Source organism: Idiotropiscis lumnitzeri, chromosome 1, assembly GCF_059441095.1.
Source record: "Idiotropiscis lumnitzeri isolate Australia: NSW breed Sydney's pygmy pipehorse chromosome 1, RoL_Ilum_1.0, whole genome shotgun sequence".
NCBI classification, from domain to species: Eukaryota; Metazoa; Chordata; class Actinopteri; order Syngnathiformes; family Syngnathidae; genus Idiotropiscis; species Idiotropiscis lumnitzeri.
Genome location: NC_142391.1, coordinates 27,602,422 through 27,618,640, shown reverse-complemented (window position 1 = coordinate 27,618,640; position 16,219 = coordinate 27,602,422). Strand labels below are relative to the sequence as shown.

At 39.3% G+C, this 16,219-nt stretch overlaps 2 protein-coding genes across 2 annotated transcripts in view; one reads left to right on the top strand and one right to left on the bottom strand.

The window, feature by feature from the left end:
- The first annotated feature begins 449 nt into the window (after nucleotides 1-449).
- Nucleotides 450-12,389, top strand: acsl2 (acyl-CoA synthetase long chain family member 2). The gene is made up of 19 exons (XM_088292733.1): nucleotides 450-682; nucleotides 757-871; nucleotides 1,856-1,920; nucleotides 2,014-2,115; nucleotides 3,467-3,566; nucleotides 3,696-3,874; nucleotides 3,953-3,985; nucleotides 4,855-4,906; nucleotides 5,021-5,094; nucleotides 5,371-5,448; nucleotides 6,540-6,674; nucleotides 6,764-6,898; nucleotides 7,942-8,110; nucleotides 8,993-9,081; nucleotides 9,460-9,576; nucleotides 9,687-9,830; nucleotides 11,380-11,481; nucleotides 11,562-11,633; nucleotides 11,854-12,389. The coding sequence occupies exons 1-19, from the start codon at nucleotides 452-454 to the stop codon at nucleotides 11,992-11,994; spliced, it is 2,133 nt and encodes a 710-aa protein (XP_088148859.1). The 5' UTR covers nucleotides 450-451; the 3' UTR covers nucleotides 11,995-12,389.
- bin3 (bridging integrator 3) overlaps nucleotides 12,386-16,219 on the bottom strand; it is a 34,635-nt gene continuing 30,801 nt past the window's right edge. Inside the window, exon 9 of the mRNA XM_088292722.1 lies at nucleotides 12,386-14,533. Within this exon, the coding sequence (XP_088148848.1) occupies nucleotides 14,387-14,533 (147 nt within the window). The 3' untranslated portion in view covers nucleotides 12,386-14,386. The remainder of the gene's footprint in view (nucleotides 14,534-16,219) is intronic.

Genomic DNA, 16,219 nt, shown 5'->3' with positions numbered 1-16,219 from the left:
CTCCAGTTTGTCTTATTGTTGATGTGCAGTGCCAAGTGTGCGTCCCAGCATGACTTCACTCTTTTCACCCAGTTTCACACAGAGGCTGGGGGCAGCTCAGTTTTGTGGAACGTCTGTATTTCCGCCTCCTTGCTAGCATTATGTCTTGAGTCAAGATGGAAATAAAACAAACAATTTTATCATCTAAAAAAAAAAAATCGATTTTGAAACATGTGGGATTAACTGATGCTATTTGTTTGCCTGTCTATCACGATTCCTTTTATGTGTTAGCAATAAGATATGAATGCAAAGCTATAGAATGTGGTTGTTTCATTAAATAAGGTGTAATTCTCAGTTTTATGTTAAGTTTGACAGTAGATTTCAACTGGGAGAAGCGATATACAGCCTGAAGCTTCTTCGTCAAATATTTATGTTGGTGACCTAAATGTACCTTTTTCTCTATCATTCAGCTATGAATTTCCAGGAGTGGTTACAGTTACTTCGATCCAACATGGGACTTAAAGTTTCCGAATCAGATCAGGCTGGAGACTGGTGTCTGCTGTCCCTGCCTTCGTCCTCTCTGTCCTCGTTGTCCCTGCTGGGTATAGGAGCCCTCGCCTCACTCACTGCATACTGGCTGGTGACTCGTCCGCGGCCCATGCGACCTCCCTGCGACCTTCAGGCTCAATCTGTAGCTGTCAATGTGCGTTCGTGGCCGCGTGCGTGGCTTTTCTCAGTGTCACTTTGGGAACTTACTGGAGTTGTGTTTTGCTGTAGGGGGATCCCAGCTGCAGACGATCAGCTCTTCTTCAAGATGACTCGCTGCTGGAGTTCTACCACAAAGACACCAGGACGGCTTACGACATGTTCCAGAGAGGCCTGAAGATTGCAGGTGGGACATTGAATATTAGAATGAAGTCATTATTGTACAGTATTGTTGCAGAATTATGTCAAAAAAGGCCAACTTTTTGACTTACTGTCTGCTTTGTTTGAAACTGAAATAGGCATTCAACTAATTGTCCTTATTGACCATGTTCGGTTTATTGGCAACTCGAAGTTACACACTCACGTGTGAATGTGATTGTGGATGTTTTTTTTGTCTCTGTGTCATGTGACTGACCAATCCAAGGTGTACCCGCTTCTTGCCCCAAGTCAGCTGAGAGGGGCTCCACTGCTGTTTGAATGTAGTTGAACTTCCTGCACCACACTTGATAGCCACATTTAGGGTGAATCATCTACAGTCAGTACTGCATTGCAGCCAAGTAGTGCACTCCATTCTATATCCATTTCTTCAACACACAATGAATCAATAACCAATCTTTCCATCTCCATTGGAGTCTGCAGTATCATTCTACAGATGGCACCCCATCAGCAGCCATACTTAGTTATTTGCTAAATTAAATCAGTTGTGATTAGGCCCTGCAGGTCATCATAGTAAACTGAATACAGGACATTGCGATGTACTGCACTATACATTAGTGCAGATATATTGATCATAAACTCACCACTCAACCATCAATCTGTACCTACCCAGAACCTCTTCAATTAAATGGCTGATGAAGAAAAAAAAACATAGGAACCAATGAGATCATTTGGGACAAGGCAGGAGGGTTCAACTGTATTATCAATATTATCTCAGCAATGGCACTCCCATAAATCAAGAACTGTTTGATTGCAATTGTTGACATACAGAAGATATGGACAATGAACACACACCTGTTAAAACAATGCACATCCCTCTTAAAATAACGCACAATGTATAAATATGACCTGTAGCCGGTACAAGTCAATGGACAAAAACACATCTAAAAAAAAATTCAAAAAACTGGTTGGTAACAGTGTCAAATAACCAATCACAGCGTGTGTTACTTTTTAGGTAATGCGCCATGTCTTGGCTTCCGGGAGCCAGGCCAACCCTACCAGTGGATTTCCTACACTGAGGTATGACACATTTATTTGTATATTAAACCTCATATTCTTGTTGTCATTGTTGTGTATAACCTGTTATCCGCTTGTTTTTTTTTAATCCTTCAGGTAGCTGAACAAGCACAGATGCTGGGTTCTGGTCTGCTGGCTCAAGGCTGCAAGCCCAACCCGGAGCAATTTGTTGGTATATATGCACAGAACAGACCAGAGGTACAGTATATTTGCATCCCAGCTGATGTTTATAAGGGACTTGATTTTTGGGCATCATTGTGTTACAATTTCATAATAAATGTATCTGGGATTTTTTTTAATAAGTGGAATAAAATAACACAGTAAAAGGCGGTGTGCAGTGCTTCTTAAAATAAATAGACTGATGAAAGGTGTGCATGTAAAAAAAGACTTACTGGTAAATTGTTTCTTTGTGTGGCAAAAAGCACAGACAAGTTGTAGTGGAACAAGACTACGAGGAACAGAATGACAAGAATGTATTTATTTGAATTAGGGAAATGTACTAATTTGTTAATAAGTGTACATATACATGAATATTATGTTGTTACAGTATGTATTTGTAGCTAGTTAGGGCTGTGATTCCACAAATAATTGAAATAATGGCTACTCCTCAATTAGACATTGTGCAATTATTCAGCAGATGCATCATCCACTTAGAGACAAACAGATGCCTATCTTTTTCCCGATTGGGGAAAAACGACAGTAAGTGTAAATACTAGAGACAAAGGGAGCAACTGCTGAGTTCAGTGGAACTGTTTTGTAAACCAAACCAGCAGCACCTAATGAGCGGAAGTGTAAGTGATGCATGCATTTATTAATGATGAATTCCCAGATAAATGTAGGTTATTACAAACTTACTTATTCTTTTGATTTATTTTTATTTCATTGATTTATATTTATGGCCTAGAAGTGTTTGTCGTACAAATATTTAATTTACTAATCGCATGAGTGATGTACTATGTATCTATGACAGATTTGGGCTTATGCAAAGAATTTGAGTAATATTGCCACACTAGGAATGGAACTCTGTCATATACCAAAGACCCCCTGTACATTGCTATTGCAAAAAAATGCTAACTGCCTTTTAACGGCCAGTTGTCTTTGAAAAAAATTACGGAGTGACATCAGTACGCAGACTTACTGTACGTCACAAATCCCGTCCAGGAAGACCAGAATGATGTGCTGAAGTCTGTTTTGGCAGTTTCTTTGTGTCCTTAAAGTGTACTTACGTTTATCAATCAATATGTGGAGAGAAGAGACTGCAGGCTGTGTGTCTCTAGACAGCTATTACTCATTCAAGTCGTCTGCTGTAGTCATCATTCAGATTCTAGCCGACAGGCAAGACCATTTTCACAGATTGAAAAGGGCAAAACTATTATTTGCACTATTTCAAACATATGATTAGCTCCAAACCATAATTATAATTTCCTTGAGTGTCTTTGTTTGCTTTGGCTGACATTTTACCTTACTTTGGAAGCGTTATCAGACTGACTGAGCGAGGAAGGCGATGTGAGTGTAAAAGTGCTGCTTTGTCTCTCTCTGTTGGCGGCAGTGGATCATTACAGAGCTGGCCTGCTACACATATTCCATGGCCCTGGTTCCTCTGTATGAGACACTGGGGCTGGAGGCCATGGTCCATATTCTCCACCTGGGTAAGATGTCCTGTGTGTCGAAATGGAAAAAAACAAAACCCACAAGATCAGACTGATTTGAATACATTTGTAATAGATACTGCAGCTGGATAGAACTCACAGTTGTTTTTGCATGGTGGTGGACATTAGCGGAGATCTCCCTGGTGGTGTGTGACCGTGAAGAGAAGGCCGCCTCCCTTTTGGAGAATAAGGAGAAGGGCGTCACTCCCAAACTCTGCTGTCTGATTCTCTTCGACGATTTCAGCGAGGCCTTTGCCAAGCGGGCGTGTGGTTGCCAGGTGGAGGTTCTCAAACTGACACAGCTCATGGTGAGCAGACAGTGTAAGCTTACATTGTTTTCCCCTTCATCATCATATGGAAGCTCATTCTTCTTGTGCATATTGTAGGATCTGGGAAGACAAAACCTTAAAGAGCCTTTGGTGAGTTTTCACTTGTTAACATATTGTCGCTCTAAGAATGGATTTACACAATGTGAGTGACTCAATATCATGTTTTAGTGACATTTTGAGACAGAAAAAATGTTCATCTTCAGATATGAATCAGGCCTCGATACACGTACAGTATACACAAAATGCTTTTGATGGCTGTTTTTTTTTTTTTTTTTTTTTTTTAGGTTACACTGGATCCATTGTGATTGTTTTGTATTGTTACTTTGTAATTGTGTTCCATGTACAATATAATACAACTTTATTTATATAGTGCATGTCTACTTGTAGTCCTGGCTGGGACGCTCTTTTAAAGCTGCTATTCACAATGAGGCTTTCCTCGTACAAAAATTCAAATGAAGAACAACATACTGTATCCATACATGCGCTTTATGATGTGGCTGTGTTCTATGGCCGGAATTTTAACAATGTCAGAATGTGCCGTAGTCTATCACTAACCGATGCTAACACTAAATTTGTATGGGTTAGGGTTAGGTTAACACTCCAAGGATATGACTATAAAACAATCAAATGGAATGGAATGGTTAGGGGTAATTCCTTGTTGGATGTGTTTTTTCTTTCGTATACCTGGGTGGCTCCACTGTTCAGGTTTGAAATTATTTTAATTAATCAATTTTCCTGTGTGTTTAGGACAGGCAGGTTATGAAGTGGGACGTGTCTAGATTGTTTTCAGAGCAGCGTAGAGTTTGGTGTCTCTAAGAAAAATAATAAAATCTGACACTAGATACAGGCACTAAATCAGAATTGGGCATTAAGATCAGTAGAGTAAATAGCCCCCTTAATGCTTCAGGAGATAGTGGAGGTGGCCTATATTGATATTCTTTTATTCCCTTGCGCTTTAGCCCCCCCAGCCTCAGGATCTGGCTGTGGTTTGCTTCACCAGTGGAACCACAGGTACCGCCTAATCATCCCCTGCTCACATCACGGCCCACACTTTTACGGCCCACGCGGTACAGCTCCCAAAGCGCACGGGACGCACCACTAATGTCTTTGTTTGTTTATATGCAGGCAAGCCTAAGGGAGCCATGATCACCCACGGCAACATCGCTTCTAACACTTCCTCCGTCATTAAGATCCTGGAGGTCTGTCTTTCTTCCTACATCCTCCCACAGCATCTCTTCATGTGTGCTTTGTGTCTCTCCCCCCTCTATTTCCTCCCCGCTGTGTGTAATGGTATGATTAACTGAGTGTTTGATTGGCCCTGTGGCTGCAATCTGCTTAAACTAATTGCCTCTTTATAGACAGTCTGCTTTCTCAATGCTAGAGGGAAAAAAACATACAAGATATTTGATTGCCTCTGAGGCTTCCTGTCTCCCTGGAGGATTGAAACATTTCTCTCGTTATTTTTCCTCTGCCAGGGTTCCTTCGTCATCCGACAAGAAGACGTTTCCATTTCCTACCTGCCGCTGGCACACATGTTTGAGAGGATGATCCAGGTGGGTTCATCGCAGGACTAATAATCAATCAATTGATTGTTAATTCATTGTGTCTTGGAGCGATTGAGCAGTAAAAGCGTTGTTCATTCAGTCTGCTGTTAAAAGAAGACGTCTGCGAGCATGAGATATAAAAAGAAAAAAAAATTCAGTAGGGAGTGTGTACGAGTGTGTGAGTAGTGCGTAAAAGAGCATTTCGGCAGTGTGTATTTGAGCGTACCAGTAGTGTGTGACAGTGTTTCATTTAAGTGTGAGAGCTAAAAAAAAAAAAATCTGTGAACGTGAGAGCATTTCTGTGATTTATATGAGCGGGGGAAAAAAAAAAAATCAGTATTGTTTTTGATTTTCTGAGTGTGAGCGAAAACAAAATTGGTCGCGCTTGTAAGAGCTTTTCAGTGATATGAGTGTTTCAGTAGTTAGCATGAGGGCCCTTTCAGTGGCTGATACGAGTTTCTCAGTGGTTAGCGTGGGTTTGAGTGTGAGAGCATTTCAGTAATGTATATGAGTGAAAAGTGTGAGGGTTTTAGTAGTGTGTGAGAGATCAGTGGAGTGTGTTTCATGATTGTATGTTTGGATAATATGTACATATGAGCAAAAAAGCAGTTTCAAACAAATGAGTTGAAGACATTTAAAAGTGTGTAGAAATAAAAAGTATCTTAATATAATACAATTACAAATTTACAAATACAAATTAAAAAATTACAATACAATTACTGAGAGTGCACAGTGCAAGAACAAGATTTTGGAAAACATCGGAAAAGTAGCGAAAGCATAGTTTTAAAACGGATTCAAAAGCGTTTACTCTTTATTGATATTTTTGATTTTTATTCATTGAAATGACTCACTCTGCTAATAAAGGATATCAGCAAATTGGGGGACCATATGAAACATCAGTTCAGTGAAAAAAAGCCCCAACCCTTTTTGGTATGAGGGGGGCGGGGCAGGGCATAATTATGTTAGAGGGCGTGTTCTACTACGTAATGGATGGTAACATTTTGTACCAGGATAGTGGTCAAATGTCCATTCATACTCAGGCTCTTTCTTTCTTTTCTTCGGCTGCTCTGACATCTAAATGAAGGCTATTCCCGTGTCAGGTGTCCATGTTCTGCCACGGCGCTCGAGTGGGCTTCTACCAAGGGGACATTTCCCTCCTGATGGACGACATCAAAACACTCAAGCCCACCTTTTTCCCCGTCGTGCCCCGTGTGCTGAACCGGATCTATGACAAGGTCTGCTTGACAGATGGCATCCGTCCTCCACTCGATCGCCAGTTGCATTTTTTTTTTCTTCTGTTTTTCCAAGTCCGCTCCATTTTCAGATCCTGGGCTCGGTGACATCGCCACTGAGGCGAGCTTTGCTTCACTACGCCGTCAGGAGGAAGCAAGCCGAGCTCAACAGTGGCGTTGTACGCAACAACAGTCTTTGGGACAAACTGGTCTTCAACGGGATTCAGGTCAGTGGAAGCCTTTTTTTATGCTCTTCTTTCTCGAATATTCAAGCATCAGATGTTGTCCTCTAACTTGGTGGGAACTTTTCCAGATTTATATTTCAATACTTTCCAGCTTGCGGTAACATTTGTTTTGACTTTCGGCTTAGTTTCTTTTAGTTCGGGGCCATCACAAGCAAGTTAACCGCATGGCATGTTTGGCACCCTTTTTTTTTGCCCACCCTGATGCAAAACACCCACGACATGGTTTATTAGTCTGTAATTTATTTTAAAAATGGTTAGTTTCTGTGTAGTTTTTGTCTTAGCTTTTTTTTATAGAGCATTTTCCAAGTTCACTAACTACTGTCTAAATGAAACTGCAATTCTGAAATGACTGATCTTCCTTCTTTACAGACACACTGCAATTCTGAAATAAATATTAATTGACAGAGACGAAGAAGGACGTTCTTGCTATAATTACAGTTTTATAACTATATCTTCAGTTTGCTTTCATCCTTTACAAAGTCATTTCATTTCTATTTCATTCCGTGAACGGAAATGTTTTTTAGATGTTAGTTTTCACTATTTTGTTAGTTTTCTTGGCGAGAGTCTATTGCAGCCGACTGGTGAAGCGGCGATGTACTCCCCAGATGTTAAGCGAACCTCTTGAAGCAAAATCTGCCAGTTCAGCACTAAAAAGCTGTACAAGCTCGATCATGTTCACTTCAGAAGTAAAGCCAACAATGGTTTTGATCCAGCCTTTAAGCAGATATTTTCCTGACAAAATGTGTGCCGAGAGAGCATGAAGCAGCTTGCGCTGAGTCCACCATGTTGAATGAGAAGTTAGTAGGAGAAGCTGAGCTCCTCCAACAAGCGATGCCAAAAGCAAGCGCAGCATATTGCGCCTGTGGGAGTGTATTGGAGACACGCGCACGCTGGCAACTGCAATTTTGGCTCGACGGAGGTCGATGGAAAAAATATGGTCTGGCTTGCTGTTGAAGTGGGATTTTGCTCTGATTATTGTTGTTGTTAAAAAAAAAAAAAAGTCACATTGCTTGCTTGTGTTACAGGCCAACTTTGGAGGAAACCTGCGCTTCGCTCTGACTGCATCGGCACCCATTTGCCCCACGGTACTCTCCTTCCTTCGAGCCACGATGGGATGTCTCATTTTTGAAGGCTACGGCCAGACGGAGTGCACAGCAGGTTGCACCTTCTCCATGCCAGGAGACTGGACCGCAGGTTGGGCGAGGGAACCTTTCTCTGATTGGGGGGCATTGCAACTCAATTGATGAAACGATAGACAATAAGATGCGACTGTCAAACAAATGTTGTGCATGATCAGAGTTAATATAGTTTAGCATTTTTTATTATAGTTAAATTTCATTTCGTTCTGACTTTTATTTAAATAATTTCTTTTTCATTAGTTTTCACAGCAGGTTTGTACATTTTTCTTAATTTTGTTTTCACAAATGCTTTTCGTTTTGTTATAAGTTTTATTTTTTATATATGAACTGTCAATTACAAGACAAAAAAAACTTCCTTCTACTGCACAGACCTAAAGCAATATTGAAATAAATAAAAAATTAACTCAGAATGAACCGCAAATTATATTTTCACTATAATTATAGTTAGTTTTATAAACGTAAAATGTCTGTTAGTTTTTTTTATGTCATTTCATTTTTTAAAGAAGCATTTTCGTTGATTTTATTTCATTCGTGAAAATGTTTTTTCAGTTTTATTTTTCGCTATTTTCTGAGTTGTATAGTATAAGCTCTGACATGAGGCCATTCCCAAAAATGTAAAAAGATGTCTAATTGAGTTATTCCCAACCACCCAAGAATGTCGAGACATAATCAGGTGTGCTGTAAGACATTCACTGAATTGGTCGAATTTTTATTTTTTTTTTTAAATACAAAGAATATTTGTTCCTTTAGCGATGCCAGCGACATTAGCTACCGTAGTAGAGTAACTACATGTTTTTTTAGTCCTGTAATGAACTGTTTTTTCTCTTCTTCATAAGTGGTGTGACATGAGATTTTATTCCCTTGTAAAATATGTATTATTTTTTTCCCCACATGCGTATGGTTTACTTTCCTGTTGACACGTTTATTTGTTTGTCAGGACATGTTGGTGCTCCTCTGCCCTGTGCTACGGTGAAGCTAGTGGACATCCCAGACATGAACTATTTTGCAAAGAATGGCGAGGGAGAGGTAAGATGACAACTTGTAGAGCATATAATAAGTCATCCCAAACCCTGGTTCAAATGACAGGTGTTTGTGAAACAAAATGAGACCAAGATGAATGGTTTCAAAGCTTGTTTCACCATTAACATTATCTATAACCTGTATAACTCAATTTAAAAAAAAGGAAACTTGAGGCAAAATAAAAAAATAAATTGAGATTATGTGGTTCAAAAGAAATATAAATAATTGGGTTTGGAAAAATAGGTTTTATCTTGGTTACATTTTTAATATCACAACCATTTTAACAATTGGTGTGGAGACTTTTTTTTTTTTAGGTATCCACTGGACAAAATGGCGCCGCGTGCTGATTTTCCCTAAGGATTCTTGTGCTGTGCTAATTGTCAGATCTGTATTCGTGGTCCCAGCGTGTTCCGAGGCTACCTGAAGGACCCCGAAAGGACGGCTGAAACTTTGGACAGTGACGGCTGGCTGCACAGTGGAGATGTGGGCCAGTGGCTTCCTGTAAGCGTGTACTCTCAAACTCAAGACAACTTTGTTTCCTTTTTCTGTAGCTTTGGTCTGTCATTTGTAGTGATAAAAAAACACTTCAGGTTGCTGTTTTATACCATCAGAATGGGACGCTACGCATCATTGACAGGAAGAAGCACATCTTCAAGCTGTCGCAGGGAGAGTACATTGCACCGGAGAAAATCGAAAATGTGTACACGCGCTGCACACCTGTGCTGCAGGTTTTTGTGCATGGAGATAGCTTACAGGTATGCTGCACATCTGATTCACGGAGGTTCTTAACATCTTGAGCCATTTTCTTCAAAAATACAAAACTGTTTCCACAGAGAATATTTGGATGTCCATAAAAAATAAGAACACAGGAAAAGCAATTTTAAGCTACGTTCACACTGGAGGGTGTGATGCCCAATTTGTTAAATATGTTCTTTTTATGTACTTGTTCACATTACAAAAAATACATTAGACTTCGAATGTGAACGCTACATGTCCCTAATGTGACACGCATGTGCACAAACAACATCGAGTGATGTGCACCTAACAAAATAAAAACTACCTCTTGTGGCGTAGTATTGGTCCAGTGTGTAGAGGATGATCTTTATATCTCATATGGCCATCGTAGTGAGGCAGGAAGAGGCAGAAAGATTTTGGAGAAATGAGGCGACACTTCTTGACCTCATATCATGGAGACGTCTCCTAAAGATAACGTCACATCATTGTGGCACATAACGAACAATCTGTCTGCATGGCTGAATTCATACTATCGCCATATATGTCAACGTAATGCTTCACATTTAAAGTGTGATTAAATTAAAGTCAACTTTAAAGTCAACACTGTTGCTCAAAACAATGCAGATTTACGGATGATTATTGTCAGTAGTCTCCGTCACAAGCACCCACCCGTGTGGAGCGCTTTTGATGAAGTATTGGTCGGATGTGTGCAGATGAGCGTTCATACTACAGACGCATCGCGCACCCGATTTATACCCACATATGAAAGAGGCCCAGGCAATCTTATTTGTACTGTTCCCACAGAATGGAAAAAAAAAAGAGCTGCAGTGTGAACACAGCCCAAGACTCCAATCACCACCATTGGGAGCATATAGCGCATTTATTACGCGCTTCACATAATTAAAAGTCTGACATTTAAAAGCATTTACAAACAGGAGAACTACTAACATTTAAAACTTAAACCTAGCTCACTAAAAGAACATACAGTGTAAGAAAAGTATTTTAGAAAATTGATTCTTTAAAAGACCTCAATCATAGGTATGGGGGGGAAGCATAGTTCTTAACCTGTATTTAAAAGGTTAGAAATACACCTCTATAAACATGCATGTTCATTATACTGTTATTCATATGGTTATAACTGCTTTGGTCTGGTTTTGCATACCAACTATATGTCACCACTATATAATCTTTCTTAAATCGATTAAATCCTATTCATTCTGATATGTGCACATTGGCCACCTGGGAGCAATATTAAGAACAATTAATACTTAAAAACACTGACTTACCTGCCTGGATGCAGCCAGCCAATAATTTTGCCGCAAGGCATGTCCTGCAACGAACTCAAGTGTTTGGGTGTTTTTGAAGTTCTCCAGAGGTTGTAGACTACATCAGAGTATATATGTTTAAGAGCCAATTAACAGCAACAACAACAACAACATCATCAATTTGTGTAGCGAATTAAAGAGGGAAAAATAAGGACGGAAACAAGCCGCTTTACAAATAAGAAAACTGAACTAAATACACAAATGTTAATTGTAATGATCGTTCCTTGTATTTCCCTGCGGTCAGTCTTACTTGGTCGGCATTGTTGTCCCTGACCGTGAGGTTTTCGTGGCCTGGGCTAAGGAGCGAGGATTTGTGGACTCATATGAAGAACTGTGTCAAACTCCTGTAAGTGACAGATAAAATATTTAGCACATTTTGTCACACTTTTTGCCCCCAAAAATTCTCAATGAGCGTCTTTCTCTCAGGATGTAAAGAAGGCAGTGTTGGAGGACATGAGAGCAATTGGGAAGGAAGCGGGCCTCAAATCCTTTGAACAAGTAAGGAATTGATCACCTGGTTCAAGATGAAAGTCACACATACACACTGCAGTACATTCCTGTGTTGTGCCTTTAAATGTTTTCCATTTCCATTATTGATAATGGAAAGCTAGTTTTCTATGGTGTTTTGAATTTTGCGTTAGCCTTAAGCTGGCAGACTTTCGGAAAGAAACGTTATCAAGGTAGCACTGTACTGATTTGCTTTTGTTTCACATTCCAGGTGAAAGACCTCCACTTACACCCCGAGACGTTCAGCGTGGCCAACGGCCTCCTCACGCCCACGCTGAAAAGCAGACGCACTGACATCCGCCGGCTGTTCCAGGAGCAGATAGCCAACATGTACGTTAAGACGGCCGTGTGAGAAGAGACGAAATGGCGACACATTGAAAACACAAAGAACGTGCCTAAATATACATGTTTGACTTCACTAGTTTACACACGTCTGTTCAACATTTAACATGTACATTGTTATCTAATGGGAGAAAAAGTGTTCTGCAGCTGGTGGTGTACTTACAAAATGGAAAAAGTTATTCTGAACTTTCAGAGACACGTTGTGTTACTTGATTGTTTTTTTTTTTTCTCATGTTTATCCAAGTCTCACTTGTAACACCCCTTTCTTCATTTCTCCCCAATTTGTTTTTTATGAATCTCGCGATCGATCCAATGCAATAAAGCGACGTGTTGTAAATACGGTTTTGATTCTAATGAGTGGACACTACTGACTCGTTTAGTTCAATAAACAGCAAGTCAAAGATTTCTCACTTGTTTTTATTTTCAAAGGACACTCATGAGGCTAAGGAGTGAAGTCACTTCTCGTTGATCATTTATTTCCCAATTGTAGGCATAAAAAATGTTACTGAACTGTCATTGAACATCTGTTTACAAACAACTAAAAACACTTTATGCTACAAGTATTTACTTAGCAGTGTAAAAATAATGAAAAAAAAAACAACTTCATTGTTAAACGGGAGTATTAAGGGCACTGAAAACAAAATAGTAAAAATACAAGAAAAAGCAGTTATGTTACTTGAGGAAAGTTTTTTGGGGAGAAAGTCAATGGTCAGTAAAATTCTGATTTACAATTCTAAAAAAAAATGACATAATTAGTAACCTGACCTGATTTATCCTGATATTAAAATCATGTTTTCTGATTTCAAGTAATGATTTAAAAACCAAATAACAACAGAGTTTAACTCATTTTAAGACAACAGGTATTTACATGTCAAAAGCTGCAATATGACAAGAATTAAGAAATTACTCCAACAAAAACGTTATTGTAAGATTATGACAAACTTGGAAGGTGAGAAATAAGATCTAAAGCTAAAATGAATCCAATATTGCAATAAAAGTGTTTTCTGATCTTTAAAAAAAGTGTTATATTTCAACTTAATACTCATGTGAGCCACCCCCTCAGTAATTCTTATGTCTGATATATTTTCTTTTCAGTGTGGCTGTAATACTCCCTAAAAAATAAGAATTAAATATAAACCCTTCAATAGCTAGAACGACCTCTTCATTAATCCATAGTTGGCTTAAATTAAAATAGACAATACAATAAGTAAAAGATAAAGCAATAATATGACACTATAACTTAAAGTAAAAGCATCCACTGTGCATCTGTGACCTCTGACCCCTTTTAGCAGTAGACAGTATTGGATGCCTTAGGAACAAATGCTTTTTGCCCACTAGAGGGAGCACTTGGCTTGATTTTGACTGAGCCCTACTGTACTGTCTGTTCACCTCCTCATATATCTTATGCATTTTGCTGCTTTCAAGCACCACAAAGCTGATATCAAAGTGTAGAGGAATAAGAACATGTGGGTTATTTAAAAATAAAAAAAAGTCTAAAAGTCTTGACAAGAAGAGTTATTGTGTCTGCTTATAATGACAAACAAACTAACATCAAACAGTGGCAAATTTCAGACACCTTGCAAGAAAAAATTTTTTTGGAAAATAAAGAACACAATGATTGTTGCACTGTACTACAATCGAAGTCAAGTGAGCTGGAATTCAAAAGAAACACATTATTACAGAAGATGCTGGAACACAATATTACAAAGTGATAACTTAGATGCTACTGTTTTTGTAGTGATTATAAAATGATTAAACTACGACATGTATTCATCTGAATGACTGTTGACTTATTCTGTTGCTAACCAACACAACACCTAACGAGTGCTTCAAATGGGCATACGACGCCTGAATATACATCAGTTCAATTACTATACGGATTGCAAAATTCTGAGAATTTGTGTATTTATGGGGATGAAGCAAAAATTTTTGCCAGGATGGTTTGGTTCATTAATGAAAGCATTGATTGTAAAATAAAATATTAAAAACTTGATCAAATTCAACTTCCCAATAACTGCTTAAACGTATTATATTTACATGGAATGACAACACAATTTCTGACCAAAAAAAACTAAAACATATGCTTGACGATATCTAAATACAAAGATGAAATTTACTGTGGATTCTCAACGTATTTACTGACACTGGTTATGTGCTGCTCTTTTGGTTAGCAACAGAGTTCAAAAGAGCTAAGCAGCCTTTATCGCAAATTACATCACTAATTGGGGCACAGCGTCTATTAGCGGGACGGCCACTGTTCGAGAAAAGCGGTAATAGTGTCGGCTGATGGCTTGATTAATGTGGCATCCGATAAAACAAGTAGTGGGAAGGACTAACCCGTTAAGGCCAAAGCAGCGCGTTCGAATTGTCCAAAGCCTCCGTTTGGCGAACCGTCCGATGTCTCAGTCGTCGGCCACGATGGAGAGAGCGCGCAGTTCGTTGAGCTTGGCCTCGCTCTCCCTCTGTCGCTGCTCGTCAGTCAGGCCCGCCTGGTCGATTTGATCCGTCAGCTCGCTGAAGACCTTGTACATTTCTGTGAAATACACGACCTGCGGAGAGGAGAACACAGTTCAGTTATATTTAACATGGAAGTTCAATAGATTTGCATTTCATCTTACAGAATTGCAGTATTTGTTTTCCATAATTCCAATATATTAAGATACCGCATTTTCCAGACTATCAGCCGCTACTTTTTTCCTAGAATTTGAACCATGCAGCTAATACAACGGTGCATCTTTTCTGTGGAATTTCTTTCACCGGTAGGGGCGCTATATAGTTCAGAAAATACGCTAAATAAATCTTTTTTTTTTTTCTCTGTGGTCTGTTCTGTTTTAATTAGCAAATTTGTTGCCGTGTTAAAAGGCACTGTTGCAAGAATCTGATTATGTACCTTTATGTGCATTCACAGTACAAAATCATTATGTACATGCAGTAAAGAACAATTTTTTTTTCCAACATAGAGAACAGCGGCTTATAGCCTGGTGCGGCTTGTATATCGTTTTGTGTGACGAGTGAGCCAGGTTTTTGCCCCTGCGCCCAGTCAGAACAAGGGGTCAACGTGAGTGTTCGCCAAACACCTTTATGACCCTTTCCATTTCCGATTCTTCCCGGAGTTCATGAGTGAGGCTCCCCCGAGAGCGGCTTTGAGGATTAATAGACTTTAAGCACACTACAAGAGCAAGACAAGAGGCAGGGGAAGTAATACGAAATACAACTATCTTAAAATCTGACACACTACAATATTTGCTGATCCAGTATGTTGATGCTATTGCATCAAGACACTTGAAAGGATGTTGCTGTTGTTGGTTGCAAAAAGTTGAAACAATTAACCTGAAACAAGACCTGCCATTGAGACACTTTTTGCACTAAACACCCAAGTAGGATAGTGCTGCATCTGTGTGTGCTTTTCCACTTCGTCACAACATCAGATAATTACTGTAGATGTGTAACATGCATCATGCGATTCAAGACGCATTGCCTAACACACTAGTTGCCATTCATCCAGTGTTATACTTTCTAAAAACATAAAGTAATGACATAATTACAGAGGATTAAAAAGATTCCAAAACCGTCCCTTTCCCTTCGATGTGCATTGTGCTGCTCATTCTGGCCACTGTTTGACAGACGAACAGATACTGGATACTGTACTGACGATTCAGCTCCTCTCTTGGATTCTCTGTATGACAGTGAAAAAAGTCGCTTTTCATAGAGGGTAAAGAATATATCATTGTGAATATCGTTGGATCCTCTGCCTACATGAGTCCTCGTGAACATAACATACTGTACGTGTTTTGGGAAAGTGGGAGGGAGCCAGAGAAAACCAACAAGCATGGGGAGAACATATTGGAGGGCCTGAGATGAGATTCAATTCCCAAAAGCAGAACTGTGGGGCAGATGTGCTAACCATGCCGTCCCTTCGTCACATTCACCAAAATCTCACTTGGTAATGTTGTTGTAATGAGAGAGGGAAAAAATTGTTATGTGGAGTTGAAATTTAGGGAAAGCAATGTTGATTATCTACAAATGATCACCAACAAGTTGTTCATCATTAAGTGAAATGTGTTCCTTTCTTTTGCATTCATAGGTGTGAGGCTAACAAAGCCCAACATGTGCTTAAAATACACATGGAGCAGGAAACAAAATCAGGAGGGAAAAGGAAAAAGAATCATCTTCTGTATTGTTTTTTTGTTTTCTTTTAACTGAACCCATATGTTGCAAGAGAATACGCAACGTGT